The sequence below is a fragment of the Micromonas commoda genome, chromosome 11 (assembly GCF_000090985.2).
Source record: "Micromonas commoda chromosome 11, complete sequence".
Classification (NCBI taxonomy): Eukaryota; Viridiplantae; Chlorophyta; class Mamiellophyceae; order Mamiellales; family Mamiellaceae; genus Micromonas; species Micromonas commoda.
Genome location: NC_013048.1, coordinates 698176 through 712196, shown reverse-complemented (window position 1 = coordinate 712196; position 14021 = coordinate 698176). Strand labels below are relative to the sequence as shown.

The following is a 14021-nucleotide window of genomic DNA, read 5'->3' as shown; positions in this document are numbered from 1 at the left end:
CCAGGTCCATAATGATGCCGATCGCAGATCGCTCCTGGCAAGTACAGCGCTAAAATGCACGGCGAAACGCAAGACTGGATGATGCTCATATTCCTTCTCGCAGTCGTACTCTTCGCAGCCGAACTTGGTTCATCGGATGGACCTGGAAACGAGAAATATCCTGAAACCAGAGGAAATGCGAAGGATTGACACCAAACCATGTCGCGCGCACGCCGACCCGGGGTAAATCACTTGCCGACGGTGCTTGTCCCGTAGTAGGCGATCTGTCCCGACGTGCCGGGATTGCCGTAATAGCTGGATCGAAGCACCTGCTGGGTCGCGAGGTTGTTGCCCACGCCACGGCGCCCCCTCCTTCCCATGCCGACGCGCATGCCTCCGAAACGGCCGACGCCGCCGACGCCGCCGCGGAATCCTCCGCGTCCGATGCCGCCGATGCGGAGGAGGCGACGCGCGACGCGGCGGCGGCTTCCCTCGGGAGCGAGCGCGGGACTGGGTGATCCCACGGGTCCACTCGTCTCGGGAGCAGCCGAAGGTCCGATGCCGAAGTCGTAGTCCTCGTAGTCGAGGTCGAGGCCCTCGAGAAGGTCCTCGATCTCCACGATCTCGAGGTGAAGGACCGGGAGCTGGGGTGTCAGACCCGCGGCGAGATCCTCCGCGTGCGTCTGCTCGAGGAACTCTATCTTCTCCTTGCCGTACACGAGGACTTCGCCGTGCGTTGTTGTGGTTGTGGCGTTGAGAAGCTCGCAGAAGAAGCCGGAAGCGAGGGCGGCTGCTGGGTCACTCGCGTCGCTGGCTCCGCACGGATGTGCGTCGTCTGCTCCGAGGTGCGGGACGGTCTCCCGGCACTGATCGGGTCGCGCGTGGCCGCAGACCATCATGGCGTGACTTTTCGTCGGGTCCAGGCTGTGCGTCAGCTTGAGAAAGTCGAGCTCGAAGTCGTTCATTTCGGTTGGGTACCTGAGAAGGACGAGGGTGAGCGACGGTGAAGGGAACTTCGGTGGACGAGCGCGCGTCTCACCTTATGAGCGCGATGCTGCCGTTGATCTTCTCGCCCGTGGTGAGGTCGAAGAACGGGCGATAGTGCGTCTCGCTCTGGGTCATGCCGAGCTCCGCCATCAGGGCTTGTATCTCCGGACCGAGCCCGTTTGGAAGCTCCGAGAGTGCTTGCTGAAGCTCAGCGACCGTATCCGATAGCGTGCCCGGTGCCTGAGCGGCGACGTCAGAGGAGGAGAGGAGGGCGAACAGGAGAGGAACGAAGACGACCCATGAGCTTGGGCGAGAGAGGCGACCCATGAAGATCGGGCGGTGGATGCGCGCGCAGGAAGCTGTGACGCGGGGGGCTTCGGTCTGATACGTTATCTTCTCTCGGCAGCTTATCGCGTCGTCCAAGGAAGCTTGTCCAAGGAATCCAAAGGCTCCTCACAACATAAGTGTTAACGTTGTAGGGTACCTCTGGATGAGCTGGTGAGACAGAACAGTGCGCATGTGTTATTAATATTGGTCGCGGCGCGTGTCGCTCACTTCTTGCCCTTGCCCTTCTTCCTGCTTCCGCCAGCCTTGGCGGTCGCGAGCTCCTTGTCCTCCTCCACCGGCTGACCGTCGCCCATCTCCGGGAACTCCGATTCCGCCGCACCCGCCTCAGCCTTGGGCTGCGCCTCCGGGGGGTTCTCCTTGACGCGCTTGGGCTGGAACTGGTACACGCTATAGATGACGTTGCGGCGAATCTGCGCCATCATCTCCACGAACAGGTTGTAACCCTCGAGCTTGTACTCGATGAGAGGGTCCTTCTGCGCGTAGCCGCGCAGACCCACCGCCTGCTGCACGAACTTGATCGCCTGCAGGTGCTCCTTCCACAGGTTATCCGTCTGCGAGAGGACGAAGAATCGCTCCGCCTCGCCCATCAGCCCGGGCTGTATCGCCTCAACCTCCTCGCGCTTGGTGCGGTACGCATCCGTGCCGCGCTTCGCCAGGTAGTTCCTCACGCCGTCGTACCCACCCTTGTTTGCCTTATCCCGCAGGTCCGCCTCGTCGATGTCCGCCATGAAGTAGCAGTACTGGGCCATCTTGCCGGCGAGACCCTCGAGGGGCCACTCCGCCGGGTCGACCGAGGTGTCAAGGTTGGCCTGCACGATGTCGTCGACGGTCTGCTCGGCGTACTCGAGCATGAGCTGCTCGAGCTGCGCCGGGGTGGCGGCGAGGGCGCGGCGGCGCTCAAAGTAGAGCTTCTCGCGCTGGGAGTTGAGCACGGCGTCGTAGTCGAAGAGCTGCTTGCGAATGTCGTAAAAGTAAGTCTCAACCTTCTTCTGCGCCTGGTCCAAGGACTGGGTGAGCATGCCGGACTCGATGGGCATGTCCTCGATGCGAAACGCGCTCATCAGGGCCTGGATGCGCTCGCCGCCGAAAATCCTGAAGAGGTTGTCCTCGAGGGAGAGGAAGTAGCGGGTGGAGCCGGGGTCACCCTGGCGGCCCGCGCGGCCGCGGAGCTGGTTGTCGACGCGGCGGGACTCGTGGCGCTCGGTTCCGACGACATGGAGGCCGCCGAGGCCGACAACCTCGACCTTCTCGGTCTTGGTCACCGCCTCAAACTCGGCCTCCACCTTGTTGAACGCGGCGCGGATCTTGAGCGCGGCTTCGTCCTCGGTGGGAGCCTTCTCGCAGGCAAAGGAGAGTCGCTCCTCCGCCTCGAGCTTCTCCACGGATCGCGCGCCCCAGCTCGCGACGGCGGCATCGACAGCCTCCTGCACGAGCTTCTCAGCCTCGGCGGAGAGGTCGCACGGGTAGAGACCGTCCTTGACCTTCCACCTGTCCGCGTTGGCGCCGCCGATGTTCTTCTTCTCAAACGCGATGTCGCCCTCCTCCGGCATCACGATTCGCGGCATGAGCGCCTCGCGGATCCGAAGCCTCGCCATGAACTCGGCGTTGCCACCGAGGAGGATATCGGTACCGCGACCGGCCATGTTGGTGGCGATGGTCACGGCGCCGCGGCGTCCAGCCTGCGCCACAATCTCAGCCTCGCGCTCGACGTTCTCCGGCTTTGCGTTGAGGAGCTCGTACGGGATGCCATCCTCGTCGAGGAGCTCTCCAATCTGCTCGGACCTCTCCACGGAGGTGGTACCCACGAGCACGGGCCGGCCCTTCTTGTGCATGCGCGCAATCTCGGTGCGCACCGCGTTCCACTTGCCGCTCTCGGAGCGGAAGACGACGTCCTCGGCGTCGTCGCGCTTCACCTCCCTGTTGGTGGGAACCACGGCGACGGAGAGGTCGTATATGTTGTTAAACTCGGTCAGCTCCGTCTCGGCGGTGCCGGTCATGCCTCCGAGCTTGGGGAACGCGCGGAAGAAAGCCTGGTAGGTGACGGACGCGATGGTCACGGTCTCGTTCTGAATCGTGAGACCCTCCTTGGCTTCGACAGCCTGGTGCAAGCCGTCGGACCAGCGACGGCCGACCATGGTGCGCCCGGTGAACTCGTCGACGATGACCACCTCGCCCCCCTTCACGATGTAGTTGACGTCCTTGAGCTGGAGCTCCTTAGCCTTTAGCGCGTTGATGATGTACAGCGCCCACTGCGTGCGCGGGTCGTACAGGTCGGTCACCTGCAGAAGCTCCTCGCAAGCCTCGTAACCCTCCTCGGTGAACAAAATTGACTTTTGCTTCTCGTCAACCTTGTAGTGGTAGTCCCTCTCGAGAGCGTCGGCGATCTTGGCGGACTGGATGTAACGCTCCGACGGCTTATCCGCCATGCCGGAGATGATCAGCGGCGTGCGGGCCTCGTCGATGAGGATGGAGTCCACCTCGTCGATGACGCAAAAGTTAAAGTCGCGGAGCACGAGCTCGGCTGGGGTCTGCGCGAGGTTGTCGCGGAGGTAATCGAAGCCGAGCTCGGAGTTGGTGACGTACGTGACGTCGCAGAGGTAGTTCTCCCTGCGCTCCGCCTCGGCCATGCCCGCCTGGATGAGGCCGCACTTGAGGCCGAGGAACTTGTGGATCTGGCCGATCCACTCGCAGTCGCGCCGGGCGAGGTAGTCGTTGACAGTGACGACGTGCACGCCCTTGCCGCCGAGGGCGTTGAGGAAGGCGGGAAGCGCGGAGACGAGGGTCTTACCCTCGCCGGTTCGCATCTCGGCGATCTGGCCCTCGTGAAGGATCATGCCGCCGATGAGCTGCACGTCGAAGGGCCTCAAGCCGAGGACGCGATCGGAGGCTTCGCGGACGAGCGCGAAGGACTCGACGAGGAGGGAGTCGAGGTTCGCGCCGTTCTTCACCTTGGCCTGAAGCTCCTTGGTCTTAGCGCGGAGTTCGTCGTCGGAGAGCTTGGACATCGCGGGCCCCATCGCGTTGATGGCGTCCACGCGATCCTGGTACCTCGCGCGAGTTTTCGCTCCCGGGTCGCCCTTGAGCACTCCGTCGGCGGCCTTCTTGAGCTGGTCGAGGAAGGCGTTGCACTCGAGGGAAGCGCCGCGACCGGAGCGCGTGGGCCTCACCGACGCGCTCTTACCGCGAAGGGCGGTGCCGCGCACGGCCCGGCGAGCCGCGATGGCGGGCGCGGCGGCCGCTGCCTGGGCCATGGAAGCCATGACGATTCCCGGCGCTCCTGGGCACGTTATCTATACGTGGTTTTGTGTGCGGGTCCTGGCGGGCAGGCTCCTTACGCACGACTCGGTCTTCCGTCGAGGGAGGCGGGGTCGTTCTAGTCGACAACCTCGCTTCGGCTCGAATACGTGTACGTGCGTGCACGTGTGTCGTGGACTGGCGGGCTACGGCTGCAGCGCGCTCTTCAAGGGATTCCCGGAAGCCGTGACGTAGATTGAAGCGTCGAGATCCGCCGAACAAATTTGGCAAAGTTTATGACTGCACGTTCATACAACTTTCCGAAATTTGGCAAACCCTCAAGATAGGGTTAATCAATCCCGCTCTGCGCCGGGAGAAGCGCAAGGCGGGTGTTTGATCCCCGCTTCGCCACTTGCGCCCCGCCCTGGACGGCGGAGGGAAGGAAGTCGGGGACGATGTCATCGAGCGTACTCGCGGCGCACGTGCGCCCCATACCCATCGCGCGCTCCGTCGCATCGCCGACCCGGTGCCCTCGATGCCCGCGCGCCACCAGAGGTGCCCATCGCAGGTGGCGCACGATCGCGGGTGCCCTCGAGACAGTGGAATGGGCGAAGATGACCCCGGAGGAACGCGAGGAGCAGGCGATGGACATGGTGATCCGCCTCGCCACCACCATCAACGCCTACGAGGAGGTCGCGTTCACGTCCAAGTCCACGAACATGGGCACGTACGTCTACGAGAAGCTCGACGCCATCCCGGAGGAATTCAGGCCGAGGCTCATGGACGAGCTCTCCGACGTCGGGCTCGTGAACTGCTGGTACATCGCGGGGTTGCTCTACAAGGTCAAGTTCCAAGAACGCGAGGCCGGGGGCGCGCTCGATATCAGCTCGGACCTCGAGGATTACCAGGAGAGGCTCGACGCCACCGTGGAGCAAGCCGCGGTGAGCGGGGCGGATTTTTCGTTGGACGAATCCGTCGACGACGACGACTACGCCGACGACGAGGAGGGCAGGGCCGCCAAGGCCAGGCGCGCAGCCGCGCTCGTCGCGTCCGCGGCGGGGGTCCAGGTGTTCGAGGGGAGGGCGGCGAACGTCCCGGGAGGTCCGTTCGTCAACAGGTTCCAGAAGGTCTTCTACCCGTCGCCCAAAGACGTCGGCGTGTGGTTCGGTCGAGTAGTGCTCAAGAAGCCCGGCTTCGTGGAGAAGTACCTGCCGCTGTACTTTCGCACCAACGACACCGTGGAGAGGTTCGTCAAGGTCCCCGCGACGGCGGAGGATGCGGACCTGCTGCTCGATTACCAGAACCCCCCGTACCTGGAGGCGGACATGCCGCCGGCGATGCGGTACCCGAGCAGGCGGACGCCGGGCGCGGGTGCTGAAGGGACGTGGTGGCCAGAGCCCAAGCTCGCGATACCCCCGTTCGACACGTTGGTGGATTACCTCAGGCCGCTGGGACCCGGAGTGTACGCGGGAAGGGGGTGGAGGGACGGAGGACGCGGGGACGAGTTCCTGACGTTCATACTGTTTCGTAGATACGACGCTCCACCGGTGGAGTGATCGATTGTTACCCAAACGGCGCTCGTTTCTCGCAGAGACTGATCACTTCCCTCGTTCCGTCGCGACATAGTTAAGGGCGCGCGCGCGCCGGTTTGGGTCGGGTTCGGGGTGTCGGCGTCGTCCCGCAAACCTCAGGACGCGGGATGCGCGCCGCGTGGCTCCGGCTCGTCGCGATCCTCGCGGTCCTAGCGGCGGGTCACGTGCTGGCGGCAGGGGGCGACGATGGCCGATTCGGGGTTGCCGAGTGTACCCCGTCGTCGCCTTGCGTGCACCTCGTGGCGCACTCGCACATGGACCCGGGTTGGAGGAACACGTTCGACCAATACGTCATCGGCAGCGGGAACGGTATCCACAGGAGCGCGGTGCTGGCGTGCGCGCGGGACCCGGCGCGCCGCTTCACGTTTGGCGACGCCGCGTTCCTCGTGCGTTGGCTGGAGAGCGAGGGAGGCGAGGCACCGCCCGAGGACTGCGTCTACTCCCCGACGCCGTCGCGAGGACGCGACCCGTGCGGCACCACGTGGCTCGAGCTCTTCAGGAGCCTCGTCCGCGACGGGCGCGTGGACGTCGTCGGCGGCGGGTGGGTATCACACGACGAGGCGGTCACGCCCGTTCACCTCGCCGCCGCGCAGTTTGACGCGGGAGCCGCCGCGCTGAGAGCCGTCGTAGGGGACGACGATTGGAGGCCGACGGTGGCGTGGCAGATCGACCCGTTCGGGCACGCGGCGTCCACCCCGGCGGTGTTGGCACACCTGGGGTACAAACACGTCGTGGTGAACAGGGTGCCGAGGGGCGCGAGGCGGGAGGCGGTGCGCCAGCGCGGTCGGGAGTTTGTCTGGATCCGAGCGGGGTCAAGCCGGGGTCAAGTCGTCGCTCACATGCTTCGGAGGCACTATAACGTGCCGCGCGCGCTGGACTTCACGGGAGAGCGCACCGACGTGGACTGGGCCTCCGCCGCGGTCGCGCTCGAGGCGGAGGCGGTGGCGTCGTTCGAGGGACTGGCGCGGGGGGCGGGTCGCGCCATGATGTTGGTCGGCGACGACTTTAGGTTCAAAGACGCGGAGAGGACGTTCGCGGCGTGGGAGACGCTCCTGGCGCGCGTGGGGAGCGGGGATCGGGGTGGGGATCGAGACGGAGGCGGGAGACGCGCGGGTCCGAAGGGGCCCGGGAAGAGGAGCGCGTTCAGGTTCGCGTGGTCCACGCCGGCGGAGTACTTTGCCGCGACCGCTTCAAACCCGGTCGAGTTACCGAGACGTGTTGGGTCGTTCCTTCCGTACGCGGATAACTGGCCGGTCAGCGAGAACGCGTGGGTGGGATCGTTCGTGCACAGGCGCGAGCTCAAGCGCGCCGTTGTCGCCTCGTCGACGGCGGCCCTAAACGCGGGTTCTCTCGCCGCTCTGTGCCCAAACGGAGCGAAAGACGTCGAACGGATCGAGACGTCGAGAGCCGAGCGAGCCGCGTACCTGGGTCTGCACCACGACGCCATCACGGGCACGTGCCCAAAGTCGGTGGCGGACGACTTCACGTCGTGGGCGCGTAAGGGCGAGGCTCTCGCGGAGGACGTCACGGCGCGCGCTGCGGCGCGGGCGCTTCGATGCGACGTCGGCGCCGAGCACAGCTGGCGGACGGAACCAGACGTCGGCGCCGCCGCTCGACTTCGCGAGCCCGGCGACGCCGTCGCGGTGCATAATCCCACGGGCTGGGTCCTGCCGTACGCCGAGGTGAGACTGCTGGTCGGGCGACGCGTGAAGATCGTGGACGCTCGCACCGGGCGCGCGGTGCCGACGCAGGAGCGAAGGACGGACGGCGTTCGGTTCTTGAACGGGCTCCTTCGCTCTCCTTCGCTCGCGGATGGCGAGGAGGACGACGACATCGACGGTCTCTCGGAGACGGTGGTGGCGCTGACCGACCTTCCACCGCTCGGCATCGTGCGCCTCGCGGCGGTCGCGGTCGGGGACGACGAGATGAAAACGACGGGCGACGTCGGTGGATACGCCAAGGCACCCCGCCGCGATCCCGCGGTCACGTTCGAGAGCGACGGAACCGCCGCCGTCGGCGGGGTGAAAATGTCCGTCGCTTCCGTCGCGTCACCCGCGGATGAACGGTTCGGGGACGGTCCTTACGTCTCTCGATCCGGGTTGTGGCACGTGCTGCCGGTCGTGTGTGGCGCGCTGGTGTGCTTCGTCAACGTGACGTTCGCCGCGTGGGTCGCCGCGAGGGCGCTGGGTAAGAGGAGGGCGGCGCCGCGGCGGCAAAGACGAAGGGGCCTCCTCGACGGCGCGTCTCCGGTCAAGTCGTCGAAGCCCCGGCGTTCCCGGGTGCGAGGTATCGGGGTATACGGGTTTTTGGCGACGTTCGCCGCGAGGGCGCGAAGGTTCAATCGGTACTCCCTGGCCGAGCGTTCGACGAGGTCCAAGCCGTTGGCGACGCGCGTGGCTCGAAGATTCGCGGCGCCCGCGTTTGTGGGCGTCGTCCTCGTTCTCGCGGCGCACTCGACGGCGTTCGTCTCGGACGCTTCGCACGGCTCGATCGTTCGAGGCGGGTACCGATCGGGCGCGTGGATAGGGGGCGTCGCGGGGGTGGTCAACGCGGCGCGGAGCCGGGGGAAGGGGACGATGGGAGGCGCGGCGGCGTCCGGGTGCGTCGCCGCCCTCGCCGCTTTTGTCACCCTCGCTCGAGTGCCGTCGCTGTCCTACCGCGGAATGGTCGGCCACGGCCTCATCGCGCCGAGGTGCTTCGCCGGTGAGGTGTACACCGAATGCATCGCGCGGTTCGGCGCCGTCGCGAACCCATCGCTGCCCTCCGCCGTCCTGACGGTGAGGGAAAGGGCCGGACGGGCGCTCGAGACGGAGCGGGGTTCCCCCTCCCGCGAGCCGCCCCCGATCGAGGTCGAGTGGGCGGCGCTCGCGCCCGAGGACGTCGAGATCGTCGCCCGCGTCGTTCCATCGAACGGCGCCGCCTCCCGGGGCCTGCTCGTGGACGACGGCATCGGCGTGACGCACCACGCGTGGTCGTCGCGCCGCGGGTGGTCCGTCCCCGCCAACGAGGTTCCCTCCGGCGCGTTCGTCGCGCTCTCCTCCGACGCGAGCGACGCGGATGTCCTCGGGCTGGTGCTCTCGCCGGGATCCGCCGCGACGTCCGTGGCGCACGTGAACGGCGGCGCGTGGTTGGGCGTCCACCGACAGGCGGTCAACGACGACGGCCACGGGCTGGGCGCCGCGCGGCGAACGCTCGTCGACGAGTCCCCGGGCGCGCTATCGTTTCTCGTCGCGAGGGGTTCGGTGGCGAGTCTGCGACGACTGGCGGCGGAGAGCTCGAGGCCGCCGACGGCGGCGGCTCTCGGCGGCGACGTCGCGTGCGAGCTCGCCGAGTGGTCGCCCGTGGCGGAGCCGTTGCCGCGCCACGTCGAGGTGCTCGCGGTGACGGAGCGCGCGCCGTTGGGATGGAGGATTGGGGGCGACGAGGGAGGGGGGCGAGGCGGGGGGTTTTGTCCGCTCTGGTTCAGGGTGCGTGACGCGAGGGAGGCGTCAGCGGCGGCGGGGAGGGACGGCGCGGAGGGCGCGACGACGGCGGCGGCGCTGGAGCGATCACTCGGATCGATGGGGAGGATCGTCATGCAGCCCTCGTCGCTGCTTCCGGGTGAGATTGGGTACGTGCTCGTCCGGCGCGAGTGCGAGAGGTAGGTCGCCGACTTTCAAAATGACAACCGTCACGTCTGGAAGCGCGCTTGTGCTCACGCGCGGGTCAATCCGACATTTTTTTGCTCTCACGGGCCCCGCTCCAAAGCTGCGAAATATCTTCGTCACGGGATAGCCCTAAGCGCCCCGATCTACATCGCTCGGCGCCGTAATCGCGGCACGACCGGCCCGATCGTTCGTCCGCGGCTTACTAAGGGCGTTCGAACAGGTGCGACTCGCCCCTGAGGTCTCTGCGTCTTCACGGAGCCGCCAAGCCTCCCGGTCGTCCGTGGGGTTTCTGCTTCCGACCATCGGCGCGTGAGGAGTTCACCGGGGCAACAGATGAGTTCGGCGCTGCTGCGTGCCACCTGCCGCCGCGCGGCGAGACGTTGGTCAACCGTCGGCGGCTGCGATGGATCCTTCACACGGCGAAACGGGGGTGTCAACGGGTTCCACACCGGCGCCTCGTCCTGGGTCGCATCCGGTGGCTGGGATGAGCGTGACGCCGACTGGGCAAAGTCGAGGCGGAGCAATCTAGACGCCACGTCGACGCGTCGCGCGCACTCAGCCGCGCTGGGCTTTGACGAGACCGAGCCCGTGAATCCGTTCACGATCGTAAACGATGAGCTCAGCGCCATCAGCGCGAGGATGAGGCAAGCGGTCACCTCCGAGGTGCCCGCGCTGGCGACCGCGGCGGAGTACTTCTTCAAGGTTGGAGCGGAGGGTAAGAGGATGAGGCCGACGGTGCTTCTCTTAATGGCGTCCGCGCTCACCGACCTCTCATCGGGCGGCGCCGACGCACTCAGCCGCGCCAGGGCGGCGAGCGTGAGCATCGATCACGCCCCCGCGCACGAGGTTCCGGACGACACCAGGCGGAGGCAGCAGCGGTTGGCAGAGATCACCGAGCTCATCCACGTCGCAAGTCTTTTGCACGATGACGTGCTGGACAGCGCCGCGACGCGACGCGGCCTGAGGGCGCTGAACCTGGAGGTTGGGAACAAGCTGGCGATCCTCGCGGGCGATTTCCTGCTCGCGCGCGCGTCCGTCACGCTTGCGTCGCTGCGCAACACGGAGGTCATCGAGCTGCTGTCGAGGGTCCTCGAGCACCTGGTGACGGGAGAGGTTATGCAGATGACCGCCAAACCCGAGCGGCTCATGTCCTTCGATCACTACTTTCAGAAGACGTACTTCAAAACCGCGTCGCTCATCGCCAACAGCGCCAAGGCCATCGTGCTCCTCGGCGGGCACGACACGGAGACGGCCAGCCATGCGTACGACTACGGCCGACACCTCGGTTTGGCGTTTCAGTTCCAGGACGACGTTCTGGACTTTGTCGGCAGCGGGAGCGTGCTGGGTAAGCCGACGCTCGGGGACCTGAAGGAGGGAATCGCGACCGCGCCGGTGCTGTTCGCGGCGGAGGAGCACCCGCAGCTGTCGGCGCTGATTGAGAGGCGATTCAAGCACGTGGGGGACGTGGAACTCGCGCACGACCTGGTCAAGCGGAGCGACGGGATCGAGCGGACGAAGGAGCTGGCGAGAGAGCACAGCGCGTTGGCCGTGAAGGCGGTGGAGGCGCTGCCGTCGATCGACTGTCCACACGCGCTGCGGTGCAGGAAGGGTCTCAAGGAGCTGGCACACATGGCTGTAAACCGGATCAAGTGACATTTTTTTACTCTCGAGGCATTCAACCCTGAGGTTGACTGCGTGAACTGTGACAACAATTTGATTTTGGCTACGACGCGTCCATGTCCTCGACTCCGTCCTCGTCTTCAACCTCCTCCTCCTCCTCGTCGTCCTCGTCGTCCTCCTCCTCCTCGTCATCGTCCTCGTCCTCCTCCTCCTCGTCCTCGGCATCGTCCTCGTCGTCCTCCTCCTCCTCGTCGTCGTCCTCCTCCTCGTCCTCCTCGTCCTCCTCCTCCTCCTCCTCCTCCTCCTCGTCCTCCTCCTCCATCTCGTCGTCATCCCCATCACCCTCGTCATCATCATTCTCTTCGTCGTCTTCTTCTTCTTCTTCGTCGACGTCCTCTTTCACGTCGACGGCGTCGCCCATCTGCTCCTCCCCGTCGGGTTCGCCTTCGATCCTCGGTCGCTTCTCCGCAGACGCCGTCAATCTCATCTTCTTCCTCTTCCACCGCTCGAGCCTCACCTGGACCACGTTCACCGCGTCTTCTTGCGGCTCGAGCTGCTCCAAGGGCAGGTAGTGCATGCAGTCCTCGCCCTCGTCGGTGTAATATCCGCCGCACGGCGCGTCGACGTCGATGATCTCGGCGCGGATCTCCTCAGCCTCCTTCTCGGCGGCAAGCTTCGCAGTCTCCACCCTGGCCCGCCGCGCCTCCTCCGCAGCCTTGATCGCAGTCGACCTCTTCAGGGACGCGGCATGCGCGCGTTGCGCCGCATCCTCCGCCGCATCGCTTCGACCCGATCCCAGGAGCTCGTCTAAGGTCAACGTCAGAGCCTCGTTCCTCGCGGGGAGACCGGGCAAAGAAACGCCCTCCTTCTCCCTCGCCCAAGCGTCGAAACCCTCGCTACGCCGTTTGAAATCGTCCATCATGATCGGATCCCTCCACGTGGGCCTCTCGGGCGCCGTCGTCCCCTCGCGCACCGCCGCCCACTGCTCGAACGCGTGACTCCTGTCGTCGAAATCCGACTGGTTCTTCTCCCTCGTCTCCGCCGCCGTCACCGCCGCCGCCGCCTCGACCGCCTTGTCCAACGCCACAGCCTCGGGCTCCTCGAGCGAACGCCTGAACGCGTCGGTGGTATTCCTCGCGATGGCGTCGAACTCGTCGTCGTCGTCGTCGGCGAGCTTGACGTTCTCCTCGAGCTCGACGTACGTCGGGTCGAAAGCGGACCAGTTCTCGGCGTACCTCCTCGCCCACACGTACAGCTGGCCGTTCGCGCCCACCGCGATCGCGAGCGCCTTGTTCGGATGCGACAGGAGCTGCGCGATGCCCTTGGCCTCGGCGCCGCCCTGGAGGATGCGCACGAGCGTACCGGTTTCCCTTCTCCACGCGTGCAGCTCGTGCGGCGATCCGCCCGACGCCGCCAGCACGTACTCGCCGTCGTGGCTGAAGCACGCGGCGCCCCACTGCGACCTGCTCACGGGATTGTGCAGCGACGGCGACGGGGTGAGGATCCGCGTTCCATTATCGTTCACGTTCAGCACCTCGTCGCTGACGTCGTAGCTGGCGATCTCCTTCGCCGTGGTCACCGCGAGGAGGCGCGCGCCGTCGCGGCTGAGCTCCAGCCTCTTCACGTACATCGTCCCACCCTCCTCCGAGCCCGGGATGCGGCACGCCTGGACGATGTCCATCGTGCCCATCTCCACCACGGTCAGGGTGCCGCGGTTGTTCGCCACGAACGCGTACCGGCCGCTCTTCGAGTACGCCGCGCAGCCCGGCGTTTGTGAAGCGGCCGAGTCCAAACCGCCGGATGGGATGCGGCACGCTCGGTCCTCCGACCAGAACCCCGGCATCTGCGGCATCGGCGTCCGCTTCCGGCCGCGTCCCAGCGCCAACGTCATCGGTCCGTCGTCGCTCGGGCACACGAGCGCGAGCGAATCGTTGGTCGGGCAGAACTGCGCGCTGTGCAACTGCGAGTCGAAGGTGGCGCGAAAGGACAGGTCCGACTCGGCCACGTCCCAGACGACGACGCTTCCGTCCGCGGCCGTGCTGAGGAGCTTCCTCCCGTCGGAGGACCACGCCACCGAAAATACCGCGGGGAGCTCCTCCACGGTGCCGTCCTCGTTCGTGATGGCCTCCGGGACCAGCTCCCTGGCGACGCTCCTGGTGATGAAGTCGAAGATGGCGATGCTGCCGCCACTGGTGCCCGCCGCGAGGAGGGTGCCCCTGCGGTTGAACGCCACGCAGGTCGCCTTGCCGTGTTGCAGAGCCTCCTCGATAATCTCGAGCATGTCGCTGCCCGGCACAACCTCTGCGGGGATTAGGGGAGGGGGATCGAGGACGGGGAAGGTCAGCGAGCTGTCAACTCGCTCTGATCAGAAAAATTAGGGCACGAGACAGGATGGCAGGGATGCGCGGCCGCGGGCGGCGTTCAGGGACTCTTGCGGGATGTACACAAGTGGATCTAAGGTCCTTGAGAAACAGACACGCACCTTCCATAGCCCGATTCATATTTGCCGCTGCGCCACCCCGCTAGCGGCCCTCCTGCCGCAGCCAGAAGTGGACGAGTTGCCAAAACGGTTGTGGACCTGAGACGATGACCGCGACGAGCACAAGAAAGGGTT

The 14021-nt window shown here is 66.1% G+C and overlaps 6 protein-coding genes across 6 annotated transcripts; 3 read left to right on the top strand and 3 right to left on the bottom strand.

The window, feature by feature from the left end:
• Positions 1 to 227: 227 nt before the first annotated feature.
• MICPUN_62594 (predicted protein) lies at positions 228 to 1293 on the bottom strand (the record flags this gene model as incomplete). Its single annotated transcript, XM_002504917.1, has 2 exons — positions 228 to 957; positions 1019 to 1293. 2 exons carry the CDS (start codon positions 1291 to 1293, stop codon positions 228 to 230), a joined length of 1005 nt encoding a protein of 334 aa, XP_002504963.1.
• Positions 1294 to 1517: 224 nt separating this feature from the next.
• Positions 1518 to 4565, bottom strand: SECA (type II secretory pathway family; the record flags this gene model as incomplete). The annotated part of the gene is made up of 1 exon (XM_002504916.1): positions 1518 to 4565. One exon carries the CDS (start codon positions 4563 to 4565, stop codon positions 1518 to 1520), a length of 3048 nt encoding a protein of 1015 aa, XP_002504962.1.
• A 597-nt stretch (positions 4566 to 5162) lies between these two features.
• MICPUN_62592 (predicted protein) lies at positions 5163 to 6104 on the top strand (the record flags this gene model as incomplete). The annotated part of the gene is made up of 1 exon (XM_002505217.1): positions 5163 to 6104. One exon carries the CDS (start codon positions 5163 to 5165, stop codon positions 6102 to 6104), a length of 942 nt encoding a protein of 313 aa, XP_002505263.1.
• A 143-nt stretch (positions 6105 to 6247) lies between these two features.
• MICPUN_62591 (glycoside hydrolase family 38 protein) lies at positions 6248 to 9784 on the top strand (the record flags this gene model as incomplete). The annotated part of the gene is made up of 1 exon (XM_002505216.1): positions 6248 to 9784. The coding sequence occupies one exon, from the start codon at positions 6248 to 6250 to the stop codon at positions 9782 to 9784; it is 3537 nt and encodes a 1178-aa protein (XP_002505262.1).
• Positions 9785 to 10426: 642 nt separating this feature from the next.
• MICPUN_98082 (predicted protein) lies at positions 10427 to 11440 on the top strand (the record flags this gene model as incomplete). The annotated part of the gene is made up of 2 exons (XM_002505215.1): positions 10427 to 10603; positions 10634 to 11440. 2 exons carry the CDS (start codon positions 10427 to 10429, stop codon positions 11438 to 11440), a joined length of 984 nt encoding a protein of 327 aa, XP_002505261.1.
• A 70-nt stretch (positions 11441 to 11510) lies between these two features.
• On the bottom strand, positions 11511 to 13908 carry MICPUN_62589 (COMPASS/Set1C complex protein; the record flags this gene model as incomplete). The annotated part of the gene is made up of 2 exons (XM_002504915.1): positions 11511 to 13708; positions 13890 to 13908. The coding sequence occupies 2 exons, from the start codon at positions 13906 to 13908 to the stop codon at positions 11511 to 11513; spliced, it is 2217 nt and encodes a 738-aa protein (XP_002504961.1).
• Between the last annotated feature and the right edge of the window lie 113 nt (positions 13909 to 14021).